Here is a 20,014-nt window from a genome sequence, read left to right as displayed (position 1 = left end):
TATTCCTCTGGGCCTAGAAAAGGAGAAAAAAAGATGAGCTTCATACATAAGTAACATACATAGTAACATATAACATAGCAACATAGTAGATGACGGCAGAAAAAGACCTACACGGTCCATCTAGTCTGCCCAACAAGATAAACTCATATGTGCTACTTTTTGTGTATAGGTTTGCTTACTCAGTGCTAAGTCTGCCCACAACTATCCTCGCCTCCCAACCACCAGCCCTGCCTCCCACCACTGGCTCTGGTACAGACCGTATAAGTCTGCCCAGCACTAGCCCCGCCTCCCAACCACCAGCCCCGCCTCCCACCACTGGCTCTGGTACAGACCGTATAAGTCTGCCCAGAACTATCCCCGCCTCCCAACCACAGGCTCTGGCACAGACCGTATAAGTCTGCCCAGCACTATCCCCGCCTCCCAACCACCAGCCCCGCCTCCCACCACCGGTTCTGGCACAGACCGTATAAGTCTGCCCAGCACTATCCCCGCCTCCCAACCACCAGCCCTGCCTCCCACCACTGGCTCTGGTACAGACCGTATAAGTCTGCCCAGCACTATCCCCGCCTCCCAACCACCAGCCCCGCCTCCCACCACTGGCTCTGGTACAGACCGTATAAGTCTGCCCAGAACTATCCCCGCCTCCCAACCACAGGCTCTGGCACAGACCGTATAAGTCTGCCCAGCACTATCCCCGCCTCCCAACCACCAGCCCCGCCTCCCACCACCGGTTCTGGCACAGACCGTATAAGTCTGCCCAGCACTATCCCCGCCTCCCAACCACCAGCCCTGCCTCCCACCACTGGCTCTGGTACAGACCGTATAAGTCTGCCCAGCACTATCCCCGCCTCCCAACCACCAGCCCTGTCTCCCACCACCGGCTCTGGCACAGACCGTATAAGTCTGCCCAGCACTATCCCCGCCTCCCAACCACCAGTCCCACCTCCCACCACCGGCTCTGGCACAGACTGTATAAATCTGCCCAGCACCATCCCCGCCTCCCACCACCAGCTCTGGCACAGACCGTATAAGTTTGCCCAGCACCATCCCCGCCTACCGCCACCGGCTCTGTCACCCAATCTCGGCTAAGCTCCTTAGGATCCATTTCTTCTGAACAGGATTCCTTTATGTTTATCCCACGCATGTTTGAATTCCGTTACCGTTTTCATACATAAGTAATGCCACACTGGGAAAAGACCAAGGATCCATTGAGCCCAGCATCCTGTCCATGACAGCGGCCAATCCAGGCCAAGGGCACCTGGCAAGCTTCCCAAACGTACAAATATTCTATACATGTTATTCCCGGAATTGTGTACAATAGAATTGACCCATTCAAAAATATTTAACTAAAGAAAGCATATACCGAGGGATCAAACCTTTAACTATTTTAAACAATAAACTTCTCATCTTAAATAATAACCTTGTTTCTATTGGAAGCCAATGCAAATTGAAGAAACATGGGATGATCCTATCTGAATGAATGAAGGAGTTTCCACGGCAAATGCTGCTATTGAGACTTCTGAAAAGGGACCTCAGAACACTGCAAAAGTTACTCACTAAATTTTGTTGGGGAGGGGTCAAAACCAAAATCTCCCTTTCGATTGCATGTGGGTTCCTGGCGTACAGGAGGGTTGGGTTTGCCAGATATAAAAAAAATATATAATTGGACCTGTTTGCTCCGTCATTAGGCTGACGATCTTGGAACTGCAGGATTATACACCTTTGCTTGTGGAGAAACATTACTTTAAACCTTGGCATTTGACACGCTTCCAGCTGAGTTACGTAACAGTATATTAGTGACCCCTATGCGGAGTCTCTGGAGAGACATGACACGGCTGTTCGGCCTGAGTTGGTGCGTTTCGGATCTTCTTCCTATCCAGGGTAACTTGTTGTTCCAGCCGGGTTTGGAGAATGTGGTCTTCTGGATTTGGGCGCGCAAGGTATAACTAGGTTGGAACATGTATTGAGCCGGCAGGGTTTCATGTTGAATTTAAGGGCACTGGGGTCAGGCTATGATACAGGAGGTGCTTTTGCCTATGCCCAGTTAAAACATTATGTTGATTCATTAGATAAGGAGGCTTTGAGCTCTAGACACTGTCACCTCCTGCGGCAGTTCTTTCATTCGGTGCAAAGGGAGAGTCTTTCTATCTCCGGGTTATACAAGGTGTTGGGGGAGTATCTAGTGCCTAAAGATCTAGAGCACATTCAACAGAGGTAGGCAGGAGACTTGAAGAGGCCGCATATAGCATTACACTTCAACGTTTTGGCAGCTAGAATACCAAGCCTGACAGGTAATGCAGGACTTCGAGAATGCCAATACCGTATCTTGCATAGGGCCTACCTTACAAAGGCTCAGATATTCAAGATGGTAAATTCGCTTTAGGCACATAGTATGATTGGGCCATCCATCTTCGACATGAATTGGGGTGTTCGGACATCTCCTCAGCCGGGGTGGGGGGTGGACAGGGGGAGGGAGGGAGATTTCAAGTGTTTGTTTGTTTCCTGATGTATCTTTGAAAAATTTTGTAAGATACTCTAAGGTTTATGGGGAGATATATAACAAAATGTTGCTAATAATGATGAATACTATTTACCCGAGATGTTGGACTGTTATCTAATGTGGCTCAAGTTGAGTTTACAAGTTGTATTATGATGGTAAAGTCATCAATAAAAAATTTTGAAACATAAACCTTGGCATTTGAGATATTTGGTTCATACACCTACACAAGTGTTTCCGCAGAGTGCAAAACACAGTATCTTACTTTGCCCCTTACGTGATTTCTGAAGAGAACTTACAGGTTATTGGAGAATACTGGCTGAAGTTTCAGACTTACTTCCCATTCAAGGTAATAAGTCATTTAACCCTTCGGGCAACAAGTTGCAAGAATTTTTGGAAGGCGCCGGGGAAGAGCACCTCTCAGTTTCAGCATTACACAAACCATTATTACTAATCTCCCCAAGGCGTGATGTGTCGGACCCAACATTAAAACGGTGTGCAGACATCCCAGGAGACTGATGGAGCTCAGAGAGATCCTGGCGGGACCTCTTAAAGATTTAATAGATCTTTAGAGACTGGAGAGGTTCCGCGAGATTGGAGACGAGCAGATGTGGTCCCTCTACACAAAAGAAGTGGGAAACTACAGAGCGGTAAGTCTCACGTCGATGGTAGGAAAAATAATGGAGTCGCTGCTGACAGGAAAGTATAGGCACAGATCTCCTCTAAATACAGAACACTCTCTTGTTTAGGAGACAGCTAAATACTCAGGATAACCATCTTGAACGTTTTCAGGAACGTGCTCAAAACCCTTAAGTCTTAGGATGGGTCAGAATATTCCAGTCTTTTATGAAGACCAGAAAGTAACAGAATATATGGGTATCTCTAGTGTTTAGCACATGCTTATTTTTAGTGTGCGCCAAAAATGCTGCTGCAACTTAGTAAAAGGCCCTATCAGAGCTTAGAATTCATTTAAGGGGGAAGGAAGGGGGTATCAAGAAAAAGTTCCTCTCCTAAGCCTAACCTTGAACCAAGAGATCAAAAGTAAGCAAAGATTTTGTGGAAAACCTAGAGGATTTACACAGGTCTGTGAATTAAAAGACCTCAGGGACAGGAGAAGAGGGAGGAAAGGAAGAATAACAGATGAAGTAGTGGCTGGAACAATCAAGTCCATTGTAGAGTGTCTTCTTAAGATCATAAAGGAAAACCAACTGGACCAGGAGCAAAGTACTCACGACAAGAAGCTGAAAAGTGAGTCCATCCACCTGATACGTGTGCAGGTTCTGTAAAAACAAATTTCTTCTCTCTAAGCCTTACTATGCACTTGCAGGGGTACCTTAAAAAAAAAAAAAAGTACCCCCCCCCCCCCCCAGGTGCAAAATTTCAGGCCTAAGGAGCAAGAATTGTTTCCTCCGTCGTCTAGTCTCTTTAGAGACATCAGAAAATAGTAACAACTTTAAAACCTAAAAAGGGTTTATCTTTATTTCGGAAAAACAAACAAAAGATCCAATTTTTATCTGGCAATAGTGCAACTGTCGCCATCAATGTAGCGGCAGTTGCTAAGTGAGTGTCAGAAGTCTCAAGTAAAAGAGAAACATCTATCGGATTATCAAGCTGATTCGAATCCTTCCCAGGAATGTAATATGCCAAAGTCAATGGTGGTAAATTCTGCTCAGGTATAGTCAAAATTTCTCGGAAATAGCGTTTCAACATCTCCAGAGGAGCAACATTCTGTATTCTAGGAAAGTTGACAAATCTCGGGTTATGATTTCTGGTATAATTATCAAAGATTTCCATTTTCACCCTGAGGTTCGTCAAGTCTTTTATCGTAGTAGGTTGCACTGTTTCAAACTTCGTAATTCTTTGATCCATTTTATCAACTTTTTCATTCAACACCTTGATCTGCTCTTCTTGTTTTTGCAAGTCAGTTTCCAAGGATTTTACTTTAGGTAACACCTCATTAATCTGTTTTTGGAAAGTTTGACCCAGGTTAGAAACTAAGTCCCATAATGCATCTAATGTCACTTCTTTTGGTTTAACTACTAACTCTTTAGGCATATCAAACCTTACAGACGACTGCTCACGGATCTCACTTCGCCCCTCAGCTCCTCTCCCCTCTGTCCACGGCGATTCCATGGGCAAACTGCCCTCCAGTCCAACCTCTGATGTAGAGAAAGCTTCCATTCGACGTTCTTCTGGGCCCTTACAGCTTTCCGGGGTGGACCCCGTCGAAATCAGCGAGGAAGGAACTTGCGCCTATTGGTTGGGGAGGCAACGGGGCTCAAGGTGACATCAAAGCCAGGGGAAGCCGAAATCTCCAATTTGCCGGCGTTCCCCACTGGCAGCGCTCAGCCATCATAAACAACCCCCTGCGGTCTCAAGAAACGATCCATGGGACCAGGTAAGGAGGGAGGTAGCGGGGAAGCTCTAACCGCTGTTCTCCCTCTATAAACACACCTATTCCGTAGGTTCCGGAATAGCGGGAAACTATGTTATGGAAACTAACGCTCTCTTAGTAGGATGGGAGGAAAGGAAGGAGGCAGGAATACAAATGCTGTTGAAAGAGGTGAAAGATTTGGGGTGGTTCTTCGATAAAAGATGGTCAGGAGAGGGGCATGTGTCATGGACAGTGTGGTCAGTGTACAGGAAACTAAGGACCATGCAGAGACTGCAACCTGTTCTGAAGGAGATGTTTAAAAGTGGTGCCACAGGCCCCGGTCCTCCCAGTGTCAGATTATTGCAAAGGATTTGTGTGGGTCTAGCAGGACATTTGTTACATCACAGACTTATACGGTCTGTGCCAGAGCCGGTGGTTGGGAGGCGGGGATAGTGCTGGGCAGACTTATACGGTCTGTACCAGAGCCAGTGGTGGGAGGCGGGGCTGGTGGTTGGGAGGCGGGGATAGTGCTGGGCAGACTTACACGGTCTGTACCAGAGCCAGTGGTGGGAGGCGGGGCTGGTGGTTGGGAGGCGGGGATAGTGCTGGGCAGACTTATACGGTCTGTACCAGAGCCAGTGGTGGGAGGCGGGGCTGGTGGTTGGGAGGCGGGGATAGTGCTGGGCAGATTTATACGGTCTGTACCAGAGCCAGTGGTGGGAGGCGGGGCTGGTGGTTAGGAGGCGGGGATAGTTCTGGGCAGACTTACACGGTCTGTACCAGAGCCAGTGGTGGGAGGCGGGGCTGGTGGTTGGGAGGCGGGGATAGTGTTGGCCAGACTTATACGGTCTGTACCAGAGCCAGTGGTGGGAGGCGGGGCTGGTGGTTGGGAGGCGGGGATAGTGCTGGGCAGACTTACACGGTCTGTACCAGAGCCAGTGGTGGGAGGCGGGGCTGGTGGTTGGGAGGCGGGGATAGTTCTGGGCAGACTTAGCACTGAGTAAGCAAACCTATACACAAAAAGTAGCACATATGAGTTTATCTTGTTGGGCAGACTAGATGGACCGTGTAGGTCTTTTTCTGCCGTCATCTACTATGTTACTATGTTATCACTTGCAGGTGGCCCAGAATGCCGTGGCAACACTTATTTTACAAAAAATTAAAAAATTGGGTTCTGGAAACCCCACTGTTAGAGAAGTTGCAATGGTTGTTGGTGCAAGTGAGACTATATTTTAAAACTACTCTGCCTTACATTTAGATCATCCAGTTCCCTAAGTATTTGGATAAAGTTGAGTTGGTAAACTCCAGGAAAGCAGGAAAGAGCTAGCCAAGTAATTTATCTTGGAGTTCCATCAATAAACAGTTATAGCGGAATAGGCTGGGGTGCTAGAGCTTTTTCTAGAGTGGTTCACAGACCATGGAATGCCTTACCAAAGAAATTGCTTTTGACTCGTAACCGCTCGCCTCCACCTACCCTCCTCTCTTCCTTCCCGTTCACATTAATTGATTTGATTACTTTATTATTATTTTGTCTATTAGATTGTAAGCTCTTTGAGCAGGGACTGTCTTTCTTCTATGTTTGTGCAGCGCTACGTACGCCTTGTAGCGCTATAGAAATGCTAAATAGTAGTAGTAGTAGTAGTAGAAATTGAGACTGTAAGGAGACGAATTGTGGGGGTTTAAAACATTTTTTTTTAAAGTTACAGCTCTCCCTAAATGAGGTGGTGGTATGTGGGAGAAGAGAGATCCCTGTTGTCTGTATCTGAGGCTCTGGAAGCGGAGGGTTATCTTTTTTTATGTGGGTGGAAATCCATTTTATTGTTGGAATATATTAATACTGTTGTTACGAGACATGTGGGCAGCATATACAAATTTTAAATAAATATTTAAAAACTTGCAGGGTCACTGCAGCACTAGAATTAAAGGGCTTTTCCTTTCTACAGAAGGCTCTGATGTCTACATCCATCATACGACTCGCCTGTGCAAATAGGTGAACCCGTTTGTCTTCAGAAAAATATACTCCCATCTGCCAAAGAGGAACGTGAGCGATATTACAGGTTCCACACAACAGAGAAAGCCCTCATTCATACAATGAAAAAACAGATTACAACACCTACAGTCAGGAATTCCTTAACTACTACTACTACTTATCATTTCTATAGCGCTACTGGATGTACGCAGCACTTCACACTTGAACATGGAGAGACAGTCCCTGCTCAATACAACTTACAATCTAATTATGACAGACAGACAGGACAAGTAAGGGATAAGGGTTAGGACAGACAGGACATATCAGGCATAGGGGACAGTTGAAGGGTTAGGTTTAGGAGTTAAAAGCAGCATCGAAGAGGTAGGTTTTTAGCCTAGATTTGAAGAGGGCCAGAGATGAGGCTTGGCGTACCGGCTCAGGAAGTTTACTCCAGGCATACGGTGCAGCAAGATAGAAGGAACGGAGTCTGCAGTTAGCAGTGGAGGAGAAGGGTGCAGATAAGAGAGATTTGCCCAGTAAGCGGAGTTCCCGGGGAGGAGTGTAGGGAGAGATGAGAGTGGAGAGGTACTGAGGAGCTACAAAGTGAATGCATTTTTAAGTCAGTAAGAGGAGTTTGAACCGAATGCGGAAACGGATAGGGAGCCAATGAAGTGACTTGAGAGGGCTAATATGAGCATAACGACACTGGCGAAATATTAGTCGTGCAGCAGAATTTTGAACAGATTGAAGAGGAGAGAGATGGCTCAGTGGGAGACCTGTGAGAAGCAAGTTGCAGTAGTCTAAGCGGATGAGGGTTCTGGTTGCATACTCAGAAAGGAAAGGGCGAATTTTGGTGATGTTATAGAGGAAAAAAACGACAGGTTTTAGCAGTCTGTTGAATATGTGAAGTGAAGGAGAGGGAGGAGTCGAAAATGACCCCAAGGTTTCGTGCTGACGAGACGGGAAGGATGAGCTTATTATCCACAGAAATAGAGAAAGGGGGGAGAGGAAAGGAAAGATAAGAAGCTCAGTCTTAGTCATGTTTGGCTTCAGATGGCGGTGAAACATCCAGGCAGCAATGTCAGACAGGCATGCTGAAACTTTGGCCTGGATGCCTGCTGAGATTTCTGGAGAGGTAGATCTGGGAGCTGTCGGCATAAAGATGATACTGAAAACCATGGGATGAGATAAGAGTACCAAGCGAAGAAGTATAGATGGAGAAGAGCAGAGTTCCCAGGACAGATCCCTGAGGTATACCAACTGACAGTGGGATATACGAGGAGGAGGATCCACCAGAGTATACGCTAAAAGTACGTTTGGAGAGAGAAGAATATCAGGATATCCGCAATGAATTTCATAAGAGATCTGCATGCACTGCCTTCACTGAATGCAAATCTCTCTCAGGGCCAGGTTTGAGAACTACTGCCCTAAAGCATTACATATCCATTCAGTAGCATACATGACTAAATGCTCCTTCCAATTACAGCCCAAAAACTGAAGGGACGGATGTAGGAAATGCACAAGAAGGTACTGCAGAACTTACAGCTGCAGCAGGTGCTTCACCACACGCTCGGGAATGAGCCGCTTCTCAAACAGAGACCCCGCGGGCCACACAACAGCCTCACAGATGGATCCATCCTGGAACCGTCTCAGTTCAGATTTCTCGCCCCAAAAGTTCCGAAACTCCACTGCCTGTAAAACAGGAAGAACAGAGCCACATGTTCAATGTGAATGACAGCTGTGCTTGGGGGCAATTCTATAAACTGGGCGCCACAATGTAGGTGCCTCGATGCCACGTGCAGAGTGCTAATTCTATAACACCATCTGGCCGCCAAGACGTTGTTGTAGAATATTAGCATACATAAGTATTGCCACACTGGGACAGACCAAAGGTCCATCGAGCCCAGCATCCTGTTTCCAACAGTGGCCAAATCAGGTCACAAATACCTGGCAAGATCCCATAAAAGCTCAATACATTTTATGCTGCTTATCTCAGAATGCATTATACAATGTTTTTTAAAAGAAATTTATAGTACTTTTTTTCTCTCTCCTTTGTACAACAGAATTGGTGGCTCCCCCTTGATAAAGTTAACACGAAACGGGGACCTGTCGGGGTTTGAGAGTGCACCAACCTGCTAAAGCTAAGTGCTGTGCACATTTTGTTGATTATGATTGGATTGTGAGAGTTGTACTGACAAAAGTTACAAATTAGTGATTAGTAAAGGTTGGTAGAGGCTGAGTCAATGATTAAATCATATACACGAATTAGACATTCACGTATTGAGTGAAAAAAACTGTTTTTGTGTCAAATATATGAGACTCTACTTCACTTCACAAAAGAACTGCATTCATATTTGTTTGTATGTTTTGCGATTTATCTCAGAAATAAGCAGTGGATTTTCCCCAAGTCAACTTAATAATGGTCTATGGACTTTTCCTTTAGGAAGCCGTCCAGACCCTTTTTAAATTCCGCTAAGCTAACTGCCTTTACCACATTCTCTGGCAACGAATTCCAGAAGTTTAATTACACGTTGAGTGAAGAAAAACTTTCTCCGATTCGTATTAAATTTACTGCTTTGTAGTTTCATCGCATGCCCCCTAGTCCTAGTATTTTTGGAAAGAGTAAACAAACGATTCACATCTACTTGTTCCACTCCACTCATTATTTTATAGACATCTATCATATCACCCCTCAGCTGTCTCTTCTCTAAGCTGAAGAGCCCTAGATGCTTCAGCCTTCCCTCATAGGGAAGTTGTCCCATATTCAAGGATCTTCTGGACTTAGCCTGAATTTTACTGGTTTGGCCTCCATCAGTAAGCTGTTTCTCATCTATCCACTGCAGTATACTAAATTAATCCTTGTTAGACCAACACTTGGAAAAATAATTGAAGCCACCTTGTCGATGTCAGGAGAAGGATAATTTCTTCTTACTCCATCTGCCTCAGCAGCCAACACAGAACACAGGGCTTTGCTTTTGGGACAACTGGAGGGTTTATGTGGTTACTGCAAAGGGTGTTTTGATTTGAAAGCACAGGTGGGGCAAAAGGACACCGTCAGGGTTAGCATTTGATCACTGATCTTAATAAAAACCACTGTACAACAGCAAAGATATCAGAATGACAGCAACAGGAGTGGCAAAACTACTTACACCATGCCAAATGGCAGGCGTAAATGAGCACAATTATGTGCAGCCAGTTACATGTGTAACTTTTAGTATTCTATAAGTTAGATGTCTAAGTAGGGTACAAATGTAACAAACAAATTAAGTTGGAGACATGCTCATGCCTCTCCAATGTTCCACCCACCTGCATGCCCCCCTTGCAATACGCACCAAGCAACTTGAGTGCCTACATGACAAAACAGCACTGAGCACACCATGTACACACGTAGATGTATCCTTACCCACGTAAAGGTTGATATTCAATAAAATGTAGGTACACAAATGACGCCTATGTTTAGGAGATCAATTACAGAATGAGGGGAATTGAGTTAATTTGTCTGATCTTAGACATCCGTATATTTTGATTTTATGGCCCGTTTCCACACCCTAGTTCTGGAGTGGAGGAGTAGCCTAGTGGTTAGTGCAGTGGACTTTGATCCTGGGGAACTGGGTTCGATTCCCACTGCAGCTCCTTGTGACTCTGGGCAAGTCACTTAACCCTCCGTTGCCCCTGGTACAAAAATAAGTACCTGAATATATGTAAACCGCTTTGAATGTAGTTGCAAAAACCTCAGAAAGGCGGTGTATCAAGTCCCAGTTCCCTTTCCCTATTGGAAATTCTACATGGAATGTTGAAACTATTTGTAGATTCTACATGGAATGTTGCTACTATTTGAGATTCTACATGGAATGTTAATATTGCTATTCCACTAGCAACATTCCATGTAGAAGCCTGCCCTTGCAGATCAGCAACACGGCCACGCAGGCTTCTGTTTCTGCGAGTCTGATGGAGCGGAGTGCACGGGAAGGGGTGTAGGGAAGGACGAGTGTGGAGAGATACTGGGGAGCAGCAGAGTGAGTACATTTATAGGTTAGTAGAAGAAGTTTGAACAGGATGCGAAAACGGATAGGGAGCCAGTGAAGGGACTTGAGGAGAGGGGTAGTATGAGTAAAGCGACCCTGGCGGAAGACGAGACGGGCAGCAGAGTTTTGAACCGACTGGAGAGGGGAGAGGTGACTAAGTGGGAGGCCAGCAAGAAGCAGATTGCAGTAGTCTAAATGAGAGGTGACAAGGGTGTGGATGAGGGTTTTGGTAGAGTGCTCGGAAAGAAAGGGGCGGATTTTACGGATGTTGTAAAGAAAGAAATGACAGGTCTTGGCAATCTGCTGGATATGAGCAGAGAAGGAGAGGGAAGAGTCAAAGATGACCCCAAGGTTTCGAGCTGAGGAGACACACCACGAAAGGGCAGCAGTGGTCTATAAGCAGCACATGACTGACTTGCAACAGTTATCATTGATCCACTCCTCTGTGCTCTTTTAATATGGCTGCCAAGACTTCCAGCAGCGGACTTGTGAGACTTCCACTGAAGTCTCGAGCAGCCACAACTGGAAGTCTCGGCAGCCATGTTAAAAAATTTTTAAAAAAAAGTACAGGGGAGAGGATCAGCACCGTGGTACCGGTCAGGAAAGAGTGGGAATCTTTCCTGCCCCGAAGAAGCCATTAAACAGCCAGGCTGCCTCGAGCTATGTCCCAGGTTGGTGCCCAGGATCAGAAGGGAGGTAAAAAGCTGAGTGCGTCTCCTTCCTTGTGCTGCCGCTGTCGCCATACACTCAAAGCGAGTGATCCTATGAGCTGCTGCATCCACACCGTCATTCTTTGTTGGTGGCATTTTTCCTTAATAATCCTTATATTTTTTTTAAACATGCTGGTTTATGCAGCATACGGATTTACACAGAGGAAATATAATGATGGAATAACTTTTCATAGGTAGAGTAGTAATTTGTTATAAACCGTAATCAGTGTGTTAGTTGGAGGGCAGATTATAGGGACACCCTAGCATGTGTTATATTCGTGCAGAGAGATTTTTTTTCTCCTGGTAAAGGGCCACTAAAACAGACAACATGTTATGAGAATCAGGTGCTCAACATTCTGAATTTCCATCTATCAATTTGCTTATTTGTGACATTTATATCCCAAATTAAACACGATTTAAGTTGACACCTGGGAGCATTTAAAATCTTTTTTTCCCCCCTATGCCTACAAAGAAAAAGATGGCATGTAGGAACTTGCTCCTTTTGTTTTGTGAATTGCAGTGGTATATTATACTAAACATATAATATTTGCTCAATTTGTCAGAAATATTTTGCTCAGCACTAAAAAAATATTTTAACAATTTTTAACAATTGGCCTCATAAACCAAGGGTACCATATTTTTTAGTGCTGAGCAAAATATTTCTGACAAATTGAGCAAATATTATATGTTTCGTTTCTATTTTTTATATTTGCTGATGCAGTTTTGAATTTTTGGATTAGTGGTATATTATAAAAATGCACTTGCCTTTTTTATTACTACTTTTTCACAGAAAGGTATTGAATAATTAGACATGGGCTTCCTTCATGTAGAAGTTTTGTCCTGCATCAGTGATCAGTCTAAATGTGCCAGCATTGTCCAGTTCAAAACACTATTAGCTGCCAAGTTCATACAAAGGTAATTATGTTCAGTAGAAAATAAATCTGTTGCCTGATGTGAATATTGCATCAAATATTACATATTAAGTGCATTTGCTTTAAACTTTGTTTTAATTCATTTATCCAGTCCTTACATGTACATGGTTTTGCTTTTTAATCCCAAAGGTGAATCCTAAGGGTGGTTGAACAATTAGGTATAAACTGTGATTGTTTCAGACTTTGTTTGTTTTAGAATTTGGACGGCTTTGGGTCCTGTGCTGATCTGTACATCTGCTGTATTAGCAGAGTACGGAAGAAAAGGATTTATGCTACTTTTACTAGTATTTTTACTGCTTATAGCATCTGGCTTTCTTGGGGGGGGGGGGGGGGGTCAAGGTAACTGTGGCACGGCAAGGGCTTGGCAGGCTGGGAGCTGGGATGGAGGAGATTACTTGCGGCGGGGACGGGCTAGATTCCCATTAAACTCTCCAATGCGCACCCTTGCTGCATTTAGGCCCATGCATTTAGAGCAGCTCCAATACCAGGTTACACCAGTATTCTGTAATGGAATCTGGGCGCCCAGATGCCATTATTTATTTCATTTATTTGCTGAATTGTATCCTACATTTTCCCACCCATTTGCAGGCTGAATGTGGCTTACATTATGCCGTAATGGTGATCGCCATTTCGGACTGAGAAGTACAGAATATTATAATATTAAAGTACAGAGAATATAAAATACATTATAAGTAGATAAACAATTCCTTACATGTATAAGAGATCAAGGGGTAATGTATAACGTTCAATAGTGATAATATAAATGAAGTAACAAATGAAAGAGTTCAATATTATCTTGTTCTGGTAAAATTTAGATATCAGGTCGTTTGTGAAGGATCCTTTAGATAAGTCTTTTTGAACGGGTTAGTCTTTAGTGATTTACGGAAGTCTACCAAGTCCGCCATTGTTTTTATGGCTTTTAGTAGAGCATTCCACAGTTGCGTGCTGATGTAGGAGAAGCTACCGTGTTTCCCCAAAAATAGGGCATCCCCATAAAATAAGACCTACCGAGGTTTTTGGTGCCCTTGGAAAATATAAGGCTCCCCCCCCCCCCCCGAAAGTAAGGCCTAGCAAAGTTTTTCTTTTACCAGTAAGTAGGGTCGCCCCCCCCCCACCCGAGATTGCCGGGCCCCCCCTCCCTCCGTCGCTCCGAAACTAACCTGAACTTAAGCCTCCTTTCACTTTCCTTCCAGTTCGCAGCAAGCAACGTCAGGCGAGGGTGGGGCACGGAAGGAAAGAGAGGCCTGCCCTGCTGCTCCTGCGAACTGGAAGGAAAGTGAAAGGAGGCTTAAGTTCAGGTTAGTTTCAGAGCGACGGAGGGGGTTGGGGTCCGGCGACTTCGGGTGGGAGCGCCATCTCGGGTGGGGTGGGGGGGGGCGACCTCGGGTGGGGGGTTACCGGTAGCTGCAGGAGCGACGGAGGGAAGGTGGGCGGGCCAACCGTGTTTCCCCGAAATACTAAGACATCCCCAGAAAATAAGACCTAGCGCCTTTTGGGGCGCAAAAATTAATATAAGACAGTGTCTTATATTCGGCGAAACACGGTAGATGCATAAATTGATTTATATTTAAGTCCTTTGCAACTAGGGTAATGGAGGTTCAGGAAAGTGCGCGATGATCTTTTTGTATTCCTTGCTGGTAGGTCTATGAGGTCAGACATATATAGCGGGGCCCCCTCCATGAATAATTTTATGAACCAGGGTGCAGGTTATTGAATAGGCTCTCTCCGTGCATCATCAGGCAGCACCATAACATAGAATGAAACCCTACTTGTGGGTTTAACCCCAATTGTTAAAGAATCTTTTTCTTTTCAGCTTGGTATCTCCTTCCTCCACTAATGTAGGCTACCAGTAAGACATTAACTCATGAGGCCTTAACTGGGATTAACAGTAAAATAACACATCTTAAAGGTAACTTATGTTGACAACTTACCCCCTTAGGTTGTTTTTGTTTTTTTTTGCCTTTTGATATTTTATTGCTAATACATTTCATTTTTAACATGGGGAAAAAAAGAAGCAACCGGAAAAAAAGAAATTGTCCTCACCTCAGAACTATCTGCTTCTGGGCCTTTATCAAGGATACTCAGGGAACCCTCCGGACTCAGCAACAATCCAAATGACAATAATGCAATATCTTTATGCTTAGGAGGGTCCTCACCAATGCTCCACTATTGAGAAAAGAAAAAAAAAAAAAGTGTCACAATCTGCTCTCTAGAAGTACAATTCACTCTCTTGTCACCGGGATGACAATGTTAAGATGGCCTTGCTAAACGATCCAACGTTTCTACTGCTCACTATCAATAACTCGAGCTGGACTTGTGATCTATTCTTTGGGCCACCAAGTGCAGAGGATATCGAGGAAATGGTGCTCATGGCACGCCCCAGTGGAAATCACTACTGGCCAACTAAAGGCAGGCACTGGACGCATTCCCAACAGCAAAATACATTTTCCCCCTCAGGCAGTCTGAGCAGCTGGAGGGAATGGGGTGCAATGTCAATTGTAAGGAAAACAAAATACATACACAACGGTCCTGTGACACATCACCCCCCCCCCTGGAAACCAGCCTCTGCACTACAGCAAAGAGAGTAACAGTCCGGCAGTGTCCAGGGAATGAATGTACACAAGTGACTGGCAGGGGAATCTCTCTCCACAGTGAGCAGGCAACATTGCACAGGAAAATCTGTCAGGATAACATAACAGACGAGGCATGGGAAAGTCCATTAGGGCAAACAAAAAAACAGCACCGCGGGCCTTTAAAAATGGAACACAGTTCTTTAATGAATGAGCCTTGACAAAAAGACCCGACACGGGCCGTGTTTCGGTGACTAGCACCTGGATACAGAAAGTGAAAGTGCCTTGGTGCTTTGTAGCTTTTACTATATGAGATGTGGGGTAAGGAATAATATATTGTAGAGGAATATATTCGAGTTATTCCCCAAGTTTTCCACGTCATCACTGTGACCCCTGACGCAGGTGCTAGTCACCGACACACGTCCCGTGTCGGGTCTTTTTGTCAAGGCTCATTCATTAAAGAACTGTGTTCCATTTTTAAAGGCCCGTGGTGCTGTTTTTTTTTTGTTTGGACTTTAGTTTGTACTTCGTTCCCTCTCTTTTGTTATATCAAAGTCCATTAGGGCAACATCTGCCAGGAAACCATGAGTCCATGCAGGAGAGATCTAATGTTGGGGTGAGGTGGGGGACAAACAAGACGGGTGCAGTGGAAGTTAAGAAAGGAAACCCAAAGAAACAATGCACAGGTTTGTTTCTGAGCTTACTTCAGGCATCAGAGGCAGAGAGTGCGTCAGCATCAGGATTCTCTGTCCCAAACCCTGTGTCAGTAGGGACAAAAGGAAAGGAAGTACTGTGCCCACATAATTCCCACTACGGTCCATCAACTCATTCAGCAGCTTCATTTTCTTGCAGGTCCCCTGCAGCTTGGACACATTCTTCAGGCTGCAAAGAGTAAAACACAGGAATACCCTAGGGTAAACTTTCTAGGCATGGCCAACTGGAAGACATGAATCTCGTTGTACAAGTTTCAAAAGTAGTTGTCCAAACTATTTGCTGGCTTTACAAGGCAAAAAAAAAGTGGCTTCCTAATTCAAAAATAAGAGTTCAAAGCCATTTCCTACGACAACAATATATAACTAAAAATTAGCGTGCTTCACAGTAACATAGTAGATGATGGCAGATAAAGACCTGTACAGTCCATCCAGTCTGCCCAATAAGATAAACTCATTGCATAGGGCAGTGATGGCGAACCTATGGCACGCATGCCAGAGAGGGCACGCAGAGCCCACTCTGTTGGCACGCGCGCCGTCGCCTCACCCACCGGAAGTTCGTTCCCTTCTCCCTTCGAGTTCCAGGCCCCCTCCCTCTGAATTTTAAAAGTCATCTGTTTTACCTCGTCGGGGTTAGGGCGGCAGCATGCAGGCTCAGCTCGGTGCTTAGTTCCGTTCTCTCTCAACTCTGGTCCCGCCCTCATTTCCTGTTTCCACAAGGGCGGGGTAACAGCTGAGAGAAAGAGAAGGGAAAACGGAACTAAGCACCGAGCCGAGCTTGCATGCTGCCACCCTAACCCCGACGAGGGAAGATAGATGACTTTTAAAATTTGGAGGGAGGGGGGGGGACCCTGGAACTGGGAGGGAGAGAGGGAGGGAGGTGGGCCTGGAACTCACAGACAGGTGGAGGGGGGGACGAGGTAGGGGGAACAGGAAGGGGGGATGGGGGAATGCACCACCTGTTAAATTGCCCTGTTGGCACTTTGCGATAAATTAGATTTTGGGTTGCTGTTTGGGCTCTTGGTCTCTGAAAAGGTTCACCATTACTGGCATAGGGTATGAAGTGATACATCATACGTATAACTGTTCTTGATTTATCCTTGCCATTTTTAGGGAACGGAGCGTAGAAGTCTGCCCCGCACTGGCCTTGTTCTAAAGTTCTGAAGAAGTTGTCAAAGCCCCTGAATAGCTCCACTCCAGCCCATCCCAAAAATTTTCCTATGTATTCTTTCTTCAACACAGAGCACACTGGACTGATTAACTCTTTCAAGTGTGGTACTTCTCATGATGATTTATGCTCAGGGGTGTGCTGGTAAATTGTTAACAGGGGGCTCTCTCTCGCCAGCAAAGTAAAAGAGAATTCAGGAGGGGCCCAAGCCCACATTTTGGGATCCATTTGTTAAAGTAGCCATGGAGAACCGGCTCCCAAAATTCTTAAAAACTTAACAAACGGCTCTCGAGAGCCTGCTCCAGCACACCACTGGTTTTATGCTGGTCACGTAACAGTGATAATAGGTCACTCAGATATTTGATTTTTGGATTGTACAATTGTTTATTCATTTTATTTATTTTTGTTACATTTGTACCCTGCGCTTTCCCACTCATGGCAGGCTCAATGCGGCTTACATGGGGCAATGGAGGGTTAAGTGACTTGCCCAGAGTCACAAGGAGCTGCCTGTGCCTGAAGTGGGAATCAAACTCAGTTCCTCAGGACCAAAGTCCACCACCCTAACCACTAGGCCACTCCTCCACTGTTGCTACTATTTCAGATTCTACATGGAATGTTGCTATTCCACTAGCAACATTCCATGTAGAAGTCGGCCCTTGCAGATCACCAATGTGGCCGCACAGGCTTCTGCTTCTGTGAGTCTGACGTCCTGCACGTACATGCAGGACGTCAGACTCACAGAAACAGAAGCCTGCGCAGCCTTCTACATGGAATGTTGCTAGTGGAATAGCAACATTCCATGTAGAATCTCCAATAGTAGCAACATTCCATGTAGAATCTCCAATAGTATCTATTTTATTTTTGTTACATTTATACCCTGCGCTTTCCCACTCATGGCAGGCTCAATGCGGCTTACATGGGGCAATGGAGGGTTAAGTGACTTGCCCAGAGTCACAAGGAGCTGCCTGTGCCTGAAGTGGGAATCAAACTCAGTTCCCTAGGACCAGAGTCTACCACCCTAACCACTAGGCCACTCCTCCACCACCCTAACCACTAGGCCACTCCTCCACTCCATACTGGTCTGACATATGGTTTAAAATAACAGATGTTTTTACAAATCAGAAAAACTCTTTCCCATTGCTTTAAAACTTATCCAACATTGGAAGGATAACTTATCTCTTTGTCCTATGGTGAAATATGGTTTTGCAATATGGAAAATATGAAGGTATTACAAATTCTGTTCTTTTAAACTGTAACTTAACTGTAAATGGTTTAAATTTGAAAAATTCCTTTCTAAACACTCTCACTTTTTATACACACTGCTCATGTGTTAGTTGTGGTTCTTGTTGAAAGTTTAACTTTCTGTTTGTGATACTGTATGATTTTTGATGTTCAATTTTTGTTCAATATTGTCACTTTTACAATTTGTAGTCTTATAAAATTCAATAAAAATTGTACTGAAAACAATAAAATAAAATCTAGAGCACATACATTAAAAAAAAAAAAAAAAACCACCAAAATGTCAAGCAGAAGTACAAAAAAAGTAGAAATACCATCTGAGCTCAGCAGTTTGAAGTAGTTTATGAAACTCATCTTCGGAAAACCAAAATACGAAAGTGCTAAACCCTTAGGAGAGAAGCTGCACTGGCTCCCACTTAAGGAACACATTACTTTCAAGATATGCACATTAGTCCACAAAATTATCCACGGTGAAGCTCCAGCCTATATGTCTGACTTAATAGACCTACCACCCAGGAACGCTAAAAGATCATCTCGAACTTTTCTTAACCTCCACTTCCCTAATTGCAAAGGCATAAAATACAAGGCGCTGCACGCATCTACCTTTTCTTACTTAAGCACGCAATTCTGGAATATACTACCACGCAACTTGAAAACAATCCACGAACTAACCAACTTCCGCTAACTACTGAAGACTCATCTCTTCGATAAAATTTACTGTAAGGAGCAATACACATGAAGTCCACACTCACTATTCCAGAAATACTCTCATCCCCCGTAATCTCACCACACTTAAACCTTCACTCACAGAAAATGTTATACCGAATGTTCTTTTGCTAAGGTTCTATCACCCTACCAATTTCCCGTTGTCTCTTTCCATTGTTCTTTTCCTTGTCCTATTCCCTAACGACACCTTGACTTTGTCTCGCTTAACTTCTCACAATGGAATCCATAACTGATTGTAACAAATTGCATTTCCATTATTTACAATGTATTGTAAGCCACACTGAGCCCGCAAATAGGTGGGAAAATGTGGGATACAAATGCAATAAAATAAATAAATAAACTCTACTAACCACAGCACCCAAATGTTGATCTGTATGGATTCATCCGTTCCAATTAAAGGTGTGCTCTTGATCAACCAATTGTGCAGGTAGGGAAACACATAAATCCCCACAGTCTGCACAGAAATACTGCCAACAAATGCAAGACATTTTTAGAATACTTGTGGTGCTGGGACTAGGCCAAAAGTGCTGTATCCCCACCAGGGGCATAGCCAGACAACAGATTTTGGGTGGACCTAGGCAAGAAGTGAGTGGGCACCAAGCGTTTAAATCACCCCAGTCTGCAGTAGGCATGCGCTGAAAACTGAGCATGTGCAGGTGCCGGTATTGTGGAAAGTAGCGTTTTCGTTACCATCAGGAGGAAGTCGTCAGCTTGGGATCCCCACCAGCTACAGTTAAATGTGTGCTACTGTAGAATGGGCCTGAGCCCTAAGTGGGTGGGCCTTGGCCCACCCAGGCCCACCTGTGGCTACGCCACTGATCCCCACTACTGCTTTTTAATATATTTATAAATGGATTTAGAGATGGGAGTGACTAGCGAGCTAATTAAATCTGCTGATGACACAAAGTTATTCAAAGTCGTTAACTCACGGCAGGATTGTGAAAAATTACAGAAGGACCTTACGAGACTGGGAGACTGGGCGGCTAAATGGCAGATGACGTTTAATGTGAGCAAGTGCAAGGCGATGCATGTGGGGAAAAAAGAACCCAAATTATACCTACGTCATGCAAGGTTCCACGTTAGGAGTTATGGAC

At 44.8% G+C, this 20,014-nt stretch overlaps 1 protein-coding gene across 1 annotated transcript in view; it reads right to left on the bottom strand.

Moving 5' to 3' along the window:
* The window catches only part of NOL6 (nucleolar protein 6), a 191,311-nt gene that overhangs the window by 99,056 nt on the left and 72,241 nt on the right, over nucleotides 1-20,014 (bottom strand). Inside the window, 3 exon segments of the mRNA XM_030191898.1 lie at nucleotides 8,384-8,532; nucleotides 14,551-14,673; nucleotides 15,782-15,959. Of these exon segments, the coding sequence (XP_030047758.1) occupies nucleotides 8,384-8,532; nucleotides 14,551-14,673; nucleotides 15,782-15,959 (450 nt within the window).

Source organism: Microcaecilia unicolor, chromosome 2 (assembly GCF_901765095.1).
Source record: "Microcaecilia unicolor chromosome 2, aMicUni1.1, whole genome shotgun sequence".
Taxonomy (NCBI): domain Eukaryota; kingdom Metazoa; phylum Chordata; class Amphibia; order Gymnophiona; family Siphonopidae; genus Microcaecilia; species Microcaecilia unicolor.
Note: the sequence above shows the minus strand (reverse complement) of the source record. Positions and strands in the feature narration are given on the sequence as shown.